Here is a 14,957-nt window from a genome sequence, read left to right as displayed (position 1 = left end):
CGTAAACCCTAGTAAGGGTCAAATGGTGAGGTCGCAAGTGTTTGAAAAACAAATAGGTACTCGCTTTGCTCGATGATCAATTTTGGGATCTTCCGCTTACTCGGACACGAGGAGTTAAATAATAATTTTGCCCCTTTGTAACACAAATAATTAAATATTATTTCATTCGTGTACTATCATAGCTGTCCATTTAAACCCGCATATTTGTTACACCAAATACAATCAATGTATTAAAATGATTATAGAAATTTCAATGAAAACGGATTATGCAGTAAATTAATGAATTTATCGATGTTTAAAAACTAATACCTATCTGTTTCAACCGCAGACCATGGATGAAAGTAGATACAGATACCGCAAGCATCCTAAGTATCCTAAAACTATAAAAAATATATTGCCGATTCTAATTTAACAATTTGTTTAAGTTTTGATCTCGTTTTGATACGATTTTAACTGATTGTGAATAGGCTTTTCGCTAACAAATTGGTACGAGTGGCATGCCTAAGTTATTAACAAAATGTCAATTTAGAATTGATCTATAGTCAACGTTCGTTGAAACTTTTAAACGGTTCTTGATATTCACGACATTTTTTGCCGGATAACTATTTATAATTTATTATTAGGGTTCCGTACCTCAAAAGGAAAAAACGGAACCCTTCACTCGTACGTCTGTCTGTCTGTCGTTGTTAATAAAATACTTTTAAAATTTTTGTTCTCGCCTTCTTGCGACTGTTTTGTAAGCAGTCAAATCTAGATCGATACAGTATTGCTTTTGTTCAATTTGTTCTAATAAAATCGACCTGTCTTAGCTGTAATTTTAGCTTAGTTTACGTAGCTGCCGCATGGCGCTAGTTATAATCTCAGGCGTAATGTACGGCCAAGTTGAGTTTGGCCCGATATAACAGCTGTACCATCCGGTGAAACACGAATGGTCTCACCGGACTATCAGCGCTGGAAGTCGCCAGCAACATGCTGGGGTGAGACCATTTCGTGGCACTTTTTCTTTTTTATGTTTCTCTGTTTTGTATAATTTTCTATTTTTGTGTTTGTGCTAACGAATAAATTATTTCTAATCTATTCTATTCTATTTTACAAAATATCTTTAAAAATTTAAGCAACAATCATTTAACCATGAACAAGTTTGGGAACAAATCAAATTATTTTATTAAATATTTTGATTTGTGTTTTTTAAGTAGTCACACTACTATATATAAATTAAAAACTGTAATAGATGTCATATATTAAAGAAAAAGTGACGAAGCCCTCCAGTGGTGAAGGCCGGATTCGAACCGGCGTCTTTAGCTATCGCGGCTAACGCCATGAACCCCTAGGCCACCCCGCCACGGCGGTGCCCGTCCGAATTTCTCGACTATATGCCATCTTAGTAAGACTAGGCGTCTTTGACCAGCTCTAAGGGCAAGCAGTGCGCGCTTGCACCTCCTAAACGAACTCCTTACGGATTTACGTTGTAGCTAGAGAGACTGGTGCTGCCATCTATGAACAAGTTTGGGAACAAATCAAATTATTTTATTAAATATTTTGATTTGTGTTTTTTAAGTAGTCACACTACTATATATAAATTAAAAACTGTAATAGATGTCATATATTAAAGAAAAAGTGACGAAGCCCTCCAGTGGTGAAGGCCGGATTCGAACCGGCGTCTTTAGCTATCGCGGCTAACGCCATGAACCCCTAGGCCACCCCGCCACGGCGGTGCCCGTCCGAATTTCTCGACTATATGCCATCTTAGTAAGACTAGGCGTCTTTGACCAGCTCTAAGGGCAAGCAGTGCGCGCTTGCACCTACTAAACGAACTCCTTACGGATTTACGTTGTAGCTAGAGAGACTGGTGCTGCCATCTATGAACAAGTTTGGGAACAAATCAAATTATTTTATTAAATATTTTGATTTGTGTTTTTTAAGTAGTCACACTACTATATATAAATTAAAAACTGTAATAGATGTCATATATTAAAGAAAAAGTGACGAAGCCCTCCAGTGGTGAAGGCCGGATTCGAACCGGCGTCTTTAGCTATCGCGGCTAACGCCATGAACCCCTAGGCCACCCCGCCACGGCGGTGCCCGTCCGAATTTCTCGACTATATGCCATCTTAGTAAGACTAGGCGTCTTTGACCAGCTCTAAGGGCAAGCAGTGCGCGCTTGCACCTCCTAAACGAACTCCTTACGGATTTACGTTGTAGCTAGAGAGACTGGTGCTGCCATCTATGAACAAGTTTGGGAACAAATCAAATTATTTTATTAAATATTTTGATTTGTGTTTTTTAAGTAGTCACACTACTATATATAAATTAAAAACTGTAATAGATGTCATATATTAAAGAAAAAGTGACGAAGCCCTCCAGTGGTGAAGGCCGGATTCGAACCGGCGTCTTTAGCTATCGCGGCTAACGCCATGAACCCCTAGGCCACCCCGCCACGGCGGTGCCCGTCCGAATTTCTCGACTATATGCCATCTTAGTAAGACTAGGCGTCTTTGACCAGCTCTAAGGGCAAGCAGTGCGCGCTTGCACCTCCTAAACGAACTCCTTACGGATTTACGTTGTAGCTAGAGAGACTGGTGCTGCCATCTATGAACAAGTTTGGGAACAAATCAAATTATTTTATTAAATATTTTGATTTGTGTTTTTTAAGTAGTCACACTACTATATATAAATTAAAAACTGTAATAGATGTCATATATTAAAGAAAAAGTGACGAAGCCCTCCAGTGGTGAAGGCCGGATTCGAACCGGCGTCTTTAGCTATCGCGGCTAACGCCATGAACCCCTAGGCCACCCCGCCACGGCGGTGCCCGTCCGAATTTCTCGACTATATGCCATCTTAGTAAGACTAGGCGTCTTTGACCAGCTCTAAGGGCAAGCAGTGCGCGCTTGCACCTCCTAAACGAACTCCTTACGGATTTACGTTGTAGCTAGAGAGACTGGTGCTGCCATCTATGAACAAGTTTGGGAACAAATCAAATTATTTTATTAAATATTTTGATTTGTGTTTTTTAAGTAGTCACACTACTATATATAAATTAAAAACTGTAATAGATGTCATATATTAAAGAAAAAGTGACGAAGCCCTCCAGTGGTGAAGGCCGGATTCGAACCGGCGTCTTTAGCTATCGCGGCTAACGCCATGAACCCCTAGGCCACCCCGCCACGGCGGTGCCCGTCCGAATTTCTCGACTATATGCCATCTTAGTAAGACTAGGCGTCTTTGACCAGCTCTAAGGGCAAGCAGTGCGCGCTTGCACCTCCTAACACAGTTTTTAATTTATATATAGTAGTGTGACTACTTAAAAAACACAAATCAAAATATTTAATAAAATAATTTGATTTGTTCCCAAACTTGTTCATAGATGGCAGCACCAGTCTCTCTAGCTACAACGTAAATCCGTAAGGAGTTCGTTTAGGAGGTGCAAGCGCGCACTGCTTGCCCTTAGAGCTGGTCAAAGACGCCTAGTCTTACTAAGATGGCATATAGTCGAGAAATTCGGACGGGCACCGCCGTGGCGGGGTGGCCTAGGGGTTCATGGCGTTAGCCGCGATAGCTAAAGACGCCGGTTCGAATCCGGCCTTCACCACTGGAGGGCTTCGTCACTTTTTCTTTAATATATGACATCTATTACAGTTTTTAATCATTTAACCAAACAAAAAGTATAAGCTTTGATACACAATTGCAAACGTGTGTTAAAAAAAATATCAAGAATATGCTACAGTAAATTTTTTTGTCAATGTATTTTGTAGATTTACCTGCAAGCTTACATAAACTCATACGAGCATGACGTCTAAAATACCAGTTACCCTTACCTGACCTTTTTCCAGGTAAAACATACGGATATCCCAAGATTACGCATTTCACCTAACGGTATGACCGACGTGACGACAACCCCATGTAACCACAAATGCACAAGACGGGTCTATTTCATTATATGATGTGTCAAAGGAATTTGAACCTTGTCGCTTGGAGGTTAGAGTCCAAGGAGTGACGTGACGGAACGGGCACGTCAGTGACGGCTTCGGCTGACGTGCGTGGAACAGAAGGATGAGAGTGTATCGTTTGGAACAGTACGGCAACTACGTAGGCTATTATAAAATAAAATACTGTTTTACAAAATTCCCTGGGACAAACTGTAGCGAGAGAGGTAGTGGACTTTGTTGAGGTGTTGGTACGGAGAAACTAACTTTGTAAAGTGGGGCTTCTAACGTTTACAGGTTAGAATGCGGTGTGCGTCAAGGTGGGCTTACGTCCCCGGACCTCTTTAAGTCTTTAGTGTCTACATCAACGACCTAATAGTACGATTGAGGGCCTTGCGTACCGGATGCCACCTAGGCGGTACGTGCGTCAATAGCCTCAGCTATGCTGACGACATGGTGTTGCTCAGCCCCTCAATCAAAGGCTCAAAGAAGTATGCTTATAATCTTAGAGGATTATGTTAATTCTCATGGATTAAAGTACAATGTAGCTAAAACCGAAATGCTCGTTTTCAGGGCGGGAAGGGGTCCGGGGTATTGACGGAAAAGATACAAGAATGAAAAGAAAAATATCGATTTAAATAGACGGTTTTTTTATTTTTTTCCGAATTCATAATAATGTTGATCACCCATGCGCATTAAATAAGTTTTTTATTTCGTTTTTCGATGTGATGTTAATTTAACAGCTTATTTATTACTTACCAGTTTAAGTTATAATATGTATGAATGTGTGATATGGATTTAGGTACCTACTTTAGTAAATAAAATACCTTCATGCAACTTGTCACTGACAAGTCATAATACTTACAATAGTAAGTTTGACCTCGGTTACATCGCGGCACTGTAGCCGTAGTGGTACGGCTACAGTGCCGCGATGTGACACTTGACGTTTTACGTTAGCGACTGCGTAAACTCGATCGCAGTCCATTTCGCTCTCACTGATGTATTGGTGCGATAGAGAGGGAATGCGTTCATGGAGTCGCTAACGTAAATGTCAAATGCCAACTCGTGGTAACCGTGCTGTTCCCATATCGTACGCTGTGGCATTAATATGACGAGGGCAACTGTCCAGTGTCCAACTCAGGCGCGGGTTGTTTTGAGTTTGAGGTGGGATTAAATTGATAAACAGGCTGGACAATACTTGAAATTAAATAACACACGGCAGATAAGAAAAACCGGCCAAGTGAGAGTCGGACTCGCGCACCGAGAGTTCCGTACTTTTTAGTATTTCTTGTTATAGCGGCAACAGAAATACATCATCTGTGAAAATGTCAACTATCGCGGTTCATGAGATACAGCCTGGTGACAGACAGACGGACGGACAGACGGACAGCGGAGTCTTAGTAATAGGGTCCCGTTTTTACCCTTTGGGTACGGAACCCTAAAAATCGACGATGTCACAACTCTCCTCTGTCACAACTCACCTCCCCTACTAAGCTGCCATACACTTCACTCCTCCGACAAAGAAGACCTTTTTGTGCAGTTTAAACGGACTTTAGAAGAACTTACCTTGAATATATTATAATACAGGAACATCATAATAACACACGGCAGATAAAAACTGCCGAGCGACGAATAAATGACGTAGTCCGTATTATTGAAGAGGCATTGGTCTACTCTTCTGTCCGGTGAATTGTTCAGACCGAGGACCACGGGGCTCCCGATGCCGCCGGAGACGAGCCAGGCTATGCAGATCATGGTCCATACTCGGCCGTTGCTTTTGTGTTTCGCGTATTTTATTGGTTGTGTTACTGCGATGTATCTGTGGACAATAAAGTATAATAATTATATTATAAGTTTTGACATATTCACAGTTTTAGGGGTAGTAGTTGATACAACGGTTTCCGTGAAACACGCATAATTAACCGATTTATTATTATTTTTCTTTTCATAAATGCTCCGAAAACTTTGTTCACGGAGCAATTATGAAATCACCTCGGTTTTGCAAATCGGTTAATTATGCGTGTTTCACGGAAACCCGCCCCCACGTTAAAACATGCCAAGAGAAATGCGATTTTGATTTGACAAAATAAAGGTTCAAAATATAACGGAATGGGAGACCTTATTATATATAGGTCTCTGGGCGGCTAGAGAATATAGGTATAACATTTTTTATATCAAGCCATGGAATATCATAAACTAAAAATATCCTTCCTAGTATTTTCAGAAGAAAAAAGGACGAGTGTTAATTAAAGATTTTAAAACCGGCCAAGTGCGAGTCAGACTCACGTTCCAAGGGTTCCGTACATTACACAATTTTTAATAATGTATTTTTTTATTGTGAAATGTGAGTGAAATGTCTTTGAAAAATCCGTAGGAATCGGATCAAAAACTAAGTAAATAAGTCCGACTCACGCTTGACTGCATATTTCTTATAGGTTTTCCTGTTATCTAGGGTAAACTCGCATTATTTGGTGACACACATTAATTCGGTGATACAAGTTTTGAAGCATGACACCGAGGAAAGCTAGTGAATTAGGGCCTTTTGGGACCTCACTGCTTCCTCCCCCTTTATCTGGCCCCCCTTAATGGTAATTTTTTGCCTTTTTTCTTGAATAACTTCTAAACTGTTTATCCATAAAAAATATATTTGAAATTCGCACAATGAGCTCTTTCATTTGATATGTATGTAACAAGTTATAGTTTGAAAAACGGATTTACAAGGGCGACAGAGGCAAAACGTCGAACGTGGTTCGCGGTAGGCCCTCTGTACGGCTACCATCAGTTTGGCACTGACATAAACGCTAGCGTGAACGTAACTTACTTTCTATGCATCTCGCTCGTACTGACATGTTAGTGCGAGCGAGATGTATAGAAAGTAAATTACGTAGACGTTAGAGTACATGTCAGTTTTGACACTGTCAGTGACTCAAGGTACGGGTACTGGTATGAAGGCCAGTTACACTTATCCAGCAGCCAATGAGTAAAGTAAATCACACGCTGTAGTATATGTAAATCGCAATGAAGCTCAACTAATTTGTTTTCAGTAGGTACTCGTATCTCTACAATAACACTAACACTAACTCACGATAAAGGAGAGTCCAGACACGTTTAATTGCCTTTTGCATACAAATGTGTTTCGTGTGGAGGTGCCTTTGCACTTCCAATCAATATTATAACAGTTTGATCTTAGGATACTGTCACACTAGTTAGTATAGGTAAGGAGTCTAACTCCCTTTTCGACGCCGTGTCAAACACAAAACTGTCAAAACTGAAATTGAACTTTATGCATGTGCACGTAGGTCTATGTTGCTCTGTGGCCTATGACCGATTAATCGGTCTTTGGCGTTGAACCTACGGTGCGTATATATCGGTCATTGGCGTCCAAAAGGTGAAGAGTCCCCGGCAAGCTCGGCCGAATTTCACCTTCCCATACAAACGGAGTTTCGTTCTCATTTTAAAACTACGTGTTGGATTGTAACGAAACTTTGCATATACAATGATATGAGGTATATCTAGGTCTGTAATTAGTTTATATAGCTCCAGTTTATAAAACACACACACACGACGGCTACAGGCTCCATTAAACTAGAATACATTTTAGACTACCAGTCGCTCACCTGTCAACAGAGATTGCGACTAAGTTGAATATGCTAGATGTGGAGCATGTCACGTCCATGGCGATGTAGCAGTCACACACGACGGCTACACGCTCCATTAAACTAGAATACATTTTAGACTACAAGTCGCTCACCTGTCAACAGAGATTGCGACTAAGTTGAATATGCTAGATGTGGAGCATGTCACGTCCATGGCGATGTAGCAGTCACACACGACGGCTACACGCTCCATTAAACTAGAATACATTTTAGACTACAAGTCGCTCACCTGTCAACAGAGATTGCGTCTAAGTTGAATATGCTAGATGTGGAGCATGTCACGTCCATGGCGATGTAACAGTCACACACCACGGCTACACGCTTCATTAAACTGGAATACATTTTACATTTTAGACTACTAGTCGCTCACCTGTCAACAGAGATTGCGACTAAGTTGAATATGCTAGATGTGGAGCATGTCACGTCCATGGCGATGTAACAGTCACACACCACGGCGGGCAGCCCCCATGCTCCATTAAACTGGAACAAAATATTTAATTTAGCATCATCATTAACATCCTCTTCAGTAAAATACACACAGTAAAAGTGAAATACAGTATAATCAATCTTAAGACCTTAAACACGTCACAAAGTGCAATTCTCAGTCAAAAGGGTACTTATTGTCGGTTGTCGTTAAGGCGCTATTTCCATATAGCTTCAATTGAAAATCAACCTTATTGACAAGCGACAATGTGGTACCTTTTGGTTGAAAATGTCACAAAATTAAGCATTAGGTGCCGTAAATACACCCAATTACTTATAGTCCAAGAGCTCCCAACTATCGTCCTAAACCAGCAATCGCTGTCCTAAACTAATTCTAATATCTTCGTTCAGGTGTGACAGAATATTAATCGAAATTAAACTATCGTGAGACATATCTAACCGTAGTGATCTAAATATTGTGACTAAATTCTGCCGCCAGAGTGCAGCACTAGCACCTATCGTGAACCATAGAGTAACTTATACATATTGTGCCTTAAACTGTTTGTTGACATGTTTTAACATAAGTAGGTATAATAAAATATGACATTAATGCATCAAGGCGGTTTGTTTACAAAGCGCCTACCGGGAAACGCGAAAATCGGAATTTAGTTATCTGACTCTTTATCGCTCGAATATGCGAGAGTGATAGAGGTTAGATAACGAAATTTCGATTTTCTTGTTTCGCGGTAGACTCTCAGATTCTGATGGATTGTGGTAGTGGCGCAGAGTTTCGCGTAATATTCCCTATTCAGTTCACGTAAATTATAGCGATGTAAAATGTAGCCAAACATCATCAAATGTATTGTGAAACGAGAACATTGGAGAAAATTCGACTTGTTTTGTTGAGAACTAGTGACATGTATGGGCATTTCTATTTAAAGTTGTACCAAAACTTTTGTGTTAGAATTGGGAATTTTTATATTACTTTTACTCAGCATCACGAGATTTTCCATTTTTTTCTAAGAAAAAACAATCAACAATACAACCTTCTATGACCGTAACAAAACGGACAAAAAATTTTTTATGAAATTTTGAGAAAACTTTTTTTCTCGTAACTATTAGGATCGAAAGAGCTGGTGAGTTTAAATAATATAAAAATTCCAAAATCTAAAATGCAAGTTGGAGGTACAACACCGTACAACTTTAAATATAAATGCCCGTATACATATTAATACCCCCGACGGAGCGCAGACGGTATACCTGCATTTAGGATGAGAAGTGTCTGTTTCTCTACACAAATAGTGTGAGTCAAAAATGTTATGGAAAACTGGAGTATTTCCTGTTAACAATACGAAAGTTACTGTTTTGGGTAGATTTTAATGAGGCTTTAGTCATACAGCTTTTTGGAAGAAGAAGGTTGGAAGGAAGGAAGAAAATTTTTACTGCCTTTAAACTCCATTTATTTTATAATGTCCACAGGAAAGTTGCATAACATTAACTCATACTAATAACGTTTTGGATCCATGTTCCAAGTGAAAACGGCTGAATTGTTTACGGGTTTCGATAAAGGTTAGCTGTAGATAAATTCTTACAGGATTTTACTAAAATAATATTTTAAAGGGAAAATTCACCAACTCCAGGACAGGACAGGACTTGAAGTTGCGACATTTTGGAACACCGGTCCAGTACTGATACCAACTGAGCTACGGAGCCTTAGCAGAAGCCCAGACTGGTGAATTTTTAATTTTTCTTTCAATATAAAACGACGTTTCTGCTTCATAAAAAATAGGTGCTTACACTTTTTACTCACTAGATGGCATTCTTGTAATTTTGTCGGGGTATTTTTTTTATATTTAGACACGTAAAAGGAACTGATTGTGCCACTTGAACTTGTTTTTAATGTTGCGTTTTAAAGTGTTGTTTCAATAGTTATTAATAGGGATTTATCGTATATTTTAAGATACAGCGGTTATATCATAAGATTTGTAATGTCGAATACCGCCCCTTTGGGTCCTCTTTGATCAATGTGCTCATAAATTGTTTATTTTGTGCTATAAAATTGCTTTTACGTTTATTGCGGGTCCAAGATTTAGGGAACTTTTGTAGTTTCGAAGTTCCGGGCATTACGGAGCAAAAAAGAATAGAAAATAAATGTTATCATTGTTTGTGTAAATAATATTTATTTACACAAACAACAACAGGTGGGGTCAGTATAAAACACGGGTAAAAATAAAGGATGACTCACGTTAGACCGGGCCGTGACCGGGCCGGAGCTTCCGGCGCTTACTTTTCTATGACATGACAGATGATCACGTGATGCTTTCCTTAGAAAACGAAGCGCCGGAAGCTCCGGCCCGGTCACGGCCCGGTCTAACGTGAGTCAACCTTAAGACTGTTTTTCACAGTCAACGTTCACAACGAGATCGCCCACGTAGGACACTTCTATAGGTATCAAAGGATTGATTCACCTCGCGCCGCATCGCTTCGCTTCGTGTTCGCCTACGTAGTACGCTGCGTTAGTTTTTTTTTTTTATGATGAATAGGCAGGCGTTTGACCACGATCCCACCTGATGGTAAGTGATGATGCGGTCTACGGTGGAGCACGCTTACCTATGAGATACCTATTAACTCTTGCCTTGAAGAGCCCCAGATTGTATTCATGCGGAAACACAGACTCGAGCAGGGCGTTCCACTCCTTGGCAGTTCGCATTAGAAATGTGGAAATGTAGTCATTAAAATACTTGCGAGTGTCGCGATGCATCGCATCCAATTTGTCAATTTTGTCACTATCCGTCTATCGTTGTCCCGGCATTATTGCCACGGCTCACTTAGAGAGGGAGAAAGCCTGGGGTTGGCTCGGCAACATAATCCCAAGAATTGACGTAGGCACTCATTTTTACGAAAGTGATTGCTATCTGACCTTGGTGTCTAGCCAAGATGCCCATCGTTCGCTCCGTAGCGAACGATACAGTAATCTCTATCACTACCATATTAGTGCGATAGAGATAGTTGCGTTTCGTTCGTTACGGAGCGTAAACGATTGGCACTCTTCTAACTCAGCACACTCCAGGGGTCCGTATCTCAAAAGCTTGTAGCTTGTCCCTTTCTAACAAAAACTGTCAAAAAGTGACATCCGCTTGTATTACAAGTTACAAGCTTTTGAGAAACGGGACCCTGGATTCAATACGTTCATCACAATAATAATATAATAAGAATATTATTTCCAAAACTAGCAAAATAATATAGCTCTTTTAAAACCTGGCTCCATCATGCCACTTCTCTCCTAAACATGGATACGGAAATGGAGTGTATCGTGAAATATGCGGGGAATGTTTATCGACGTAAAGGAATCCAGACGTGTATCTAAATAGACAACGCATTAACTTGGCGTATCAACAATCAACTAGCTGTAACAAGATCGTGCAAGAACATACAAGTTGCAGTACTTGCAGTCGGCTTGCAGTCCGTCTGTATCGGCATCGGCCCTAAAGGACCAGTTCGACTAAGACTCCTCTGTCCGTCAGTCTATCTGTCCGTCTGTCTGTCTGTCCGTCTGACTGTCTGTCACCAGGCTGTATCTCATGAACCGTGATAGCTATACAGTTGAAATTTTCACAGATGATGTATTTCTGTTGCCGCTATAACAACAAATACTAAAAGTACGGAACCCTCGGTGGGCGAGTCCGACTCGCACTTGTCCGGTTTTTATTAAATAAGTAGATAGATAACTCCCGAATGCTACTCACTCGGCCATAATTCCTCTTCCGTCTTTCCAAAAAGGTAGTAAACCACCCACAGCCATTCATGCCCGCGATGTTTTTCCTCGGAGACCCTCATACAAAAGATATCGCAGTAACGGCACAAAGCGGCTCTGAAAGCCCAAGTGAGACCTCATTTATTACGAGCTTTTTGCTTTTGGCTACTTCTTATTTATTTGTTTTACCAAAGATAGATATAACTCCGTAATAGATGGATACAGTCTAAGGAAAAAACGTGCCTCGAAAATCAAGAAAATTTGATTCTCGTTCAGAGGGCGCTACTAGTTTTGGCCTACAGTCGTATAGATGGCGTTGACGGTTTCGTTTGTTATTTACAAATTATTAACAATTTTAACGCATATCAGTGAAAGAACATGGGTCATAATCATAAAAATAATTAATGCAAATAAAAAAAAACATTTATCTATATTTAAATACATTTTATCGTATTTTTATAAATCTCCATTTTAAGTTTTAAAGTGTGTCGACAGATGGCAGTGAATTTACTGGGTTTACAAAATTTACTATGACAGTACCGCTTTAGTATAAGTTACTCTATGGTTTTACTTACTTTGTGATATGTGTCGTCTTCAAGCAAAAGGTACCACTTTGTCGCTTGCCATAAGGACGCTCTGACAGGTTATTATATAATTTCATTCTTATCGTAAAGCGACAATGTCGTACCTTTTACGTGAAAACGTCACATATATACTCGTATCGGGTGGAACAGAATGAGGGACTTTTATGCAAACGGGGAATTGTTAAGGCTACGTACTTTATTTTTCACTTATTAATCACGTATAATAACGCAATATTTCTAATTGTTTTTGAGATTTTGTTATACTTTTTCAAAAACAGTTATTTCACGTAAATATTTAAGCTTCGACTCCTGGCGGATGGATTAGCTTAAGCCCTAATGCATAAGCCATAATGGCATAAGCCGTCAGTAGCTTAACAGCTTAGGTAATATTAGAGTAAAGACGTAAGACACTAAAAAACTGTAATAGATGTCATATATTAAAGAAAAAGTGACGAAGCCCTCCAGTGGTGAAGGCCACTGGAGGGCTTCGTCACTTTTTCTTTAATATATGACATCTATTACAGTTTTTAATTTATATATAGTAGTGTGACTACTTTAAAAAACACAAATCAAAATATTTAATAAAATAATTTGATTTGTTCCCAAACTTGTTTACGTAAGACACTATTTAAATTTAATACAATTTTAATTATAATAAAACAATGAAATAACGTAATATGTGGCTTTCCATCAGAGAAGGGTCCTTTTGCTTCATGTGCAACTTTCATCGTCATCAAAAAGTCCTGAAAAAATTATAAAAAATAGAAATAAAACGTTTCTCTACTTTATAACTCATAAATCATATGTTTAAACAGAGTAAAAAAGTGTTAAATCTACGCGCGATTGAAGTAAAATTTCTTTGACGTTTATCGCTATGTTGGCACTTTGACGTGTGTGTGTGTCCTATTGTGCGTGTGTCACTATTGAGCGTTAATTCCGTCAGAAAAAAAATCTGAGTTACCCACTAGTCGCGCCTAAAGAAGTTTTACTTCAAAAATACTTTAATAAAAATCAGTTTTTTTTGGCTTTCATACAACATTAAAAAATTCAAAGTCGTTGAGCACCTATTTGTAGTCGACTTTGCGTTACAAAACTTGGCGTATTTCATCAACATAATAGGTGTAACAAAATAAGGGGTGGCGTGTGTTCAGGCTAGTTTGAATCTTTCCAATAAACGTGTACCACCCTAAAGGGGCCCACTGACTATCAGTCCGCCGGACGATATCGTCCTGTCAGTTAGAACAAAAATTTGACAGTTCCGAACAACTGACATGCCGATATCGTCCGGCGGACTGATAGTCAGCGGGCCCCTTCAGGCTCATGATTGCACCGTTAAAATCAACAGAGTAAAAAAACACGGTGTATAAATTAAGCTCCAAAGTTACTTTTATAAAATCATAATAACCATACATCTAAACCAAAAATTACAAAAAACTAATTAAACGCCTAAAATCGGTTGTTAATTCTTTTCAATGATATAACCGTAATATCGCATTTCCAAAGCCAAGCTACCTAAAGATAGAAAATTCCATTACATCGTTTTAAAATTTACTTTAGTTCATAATATTGTCTTCGGTTACCGCGATAGTTACTCATGAAATAAAACGGGTGACCCGTGAGTATCCCGATGACCACGAACGCTGTAAAGAGTTCGAAACGTCGGGATGTATTATAAATTCAATATACGCGATATAATCCGTTTTCATAGTTTTACTTTAGTTCGTCAAATTACTCTCCGCTCCGACATCACGCAGTGCCGTCTAATTTAATGGGAAACCTCAACAATAAAACTAATTTCGCGATTGCGAGAACTTGCTACTAGTTTGAAAACGTAGCTTTCTCGTGTTCAAAAATATAAATGTGGCAGCGGCTACTAGCGTCGTCCTGCCCAAGCATTTTTAAAGATCTTCCGGTTTCTGCCCAATGTTCTCAATTAAGGACACTTTTGTTCCGTTTATGGATTTCCTGGGCAGGAACCGTACAAAAAAAGTTAATTGAGCACATTGGGCAGGACGAGGTTAGGACATCTATTTATTAATCTGTGGTAAGGTTGCCAGAGCTCAACGAGTGTTAGGGTCGGCAACGCGTATGTAGCTCCTCTGGAGTCGCAGGCGTACATAGGCTATGGAGACTGCCTCGTAAACTCACACCATTTCGTAAAGACTCTCTTTTCGACAAAAACTGGCGAGAAAGTTGCATTTTATCCGCAAGAGTGCACGGACTTTCAAAACAATACAAAATACAAAACCACAAACATATTATAAGAAACCATATTTATTAAGCATACTTACATATATATTAGACATTTTTACCCCAAGCTAATAGTAAAGTAGTTAAAGGAATATGAAGCCTCGTGAAAATCAGCTGCCGCTCATTCATTATGAATTTTTACTGGTTTATGGTCTATGACACTTTGAAAGTCCCCGCTGTACCCTTTTATTGACTACGCGACCCACCAGGCGAGGAAGCAGGGCACCACACTTTATTGAGACATAGGTATTGCTTATTTTCTATTTGTTAAGCTAGTAGACTAGTAATAGCCTTTATTTCAAGCTTTTATTTTTACAATTGTATTAAATAACAAATTTTATATACTTATCCATTTTGTAACATG

At 39.4% G+C, this 14,957-nt stretch overlaps 1 protein-coding gene across 1 annotated transcript in view; it reads right to left on the bottom strand.

Moving 5' to 3' along the window:
• The window catches only part of LOC134747672 (dopamine D2-like receptor), a 45,934-nt gene that overhangs the window by 15,045 nt on the left and 15,932 nt on the right, over nt 1–14,957 (bottom strand). Inside the window, exons 2-3 of the mRNA XM_063682281.1 lie at nt 7,953–8,062; nt 5,493–5,745 (exon numbers count right to left, since the gene is read on the bottom strand). Of these exons, the coding sequence (XP_063538351.1) occupies nt 5,493–5,745; nt 7,953–8,062 (363 nt within the window). The remainder of the gene's footprint in view (nt 1–5,492; nt 5,746–7,952; nt 8,063–14,957) is intronic.

This window comes from Cydia strobilella, chromosome 15 (assembly GCF_947568885.1).
Source record: "Cydia strobilella chromosome 15, ilCydStro3.1, whole genome shotgun sequence".
Classification (NCBI taxonomy): Eukaryota; Metazoa; Arthropoda; class Insecta; order Lepidoptera; family Tortricidae; genus Cydia; species Cydia strobilella.
This window is presented reverse-complemented; position numbering and strand designations above follow the sequence as displayed.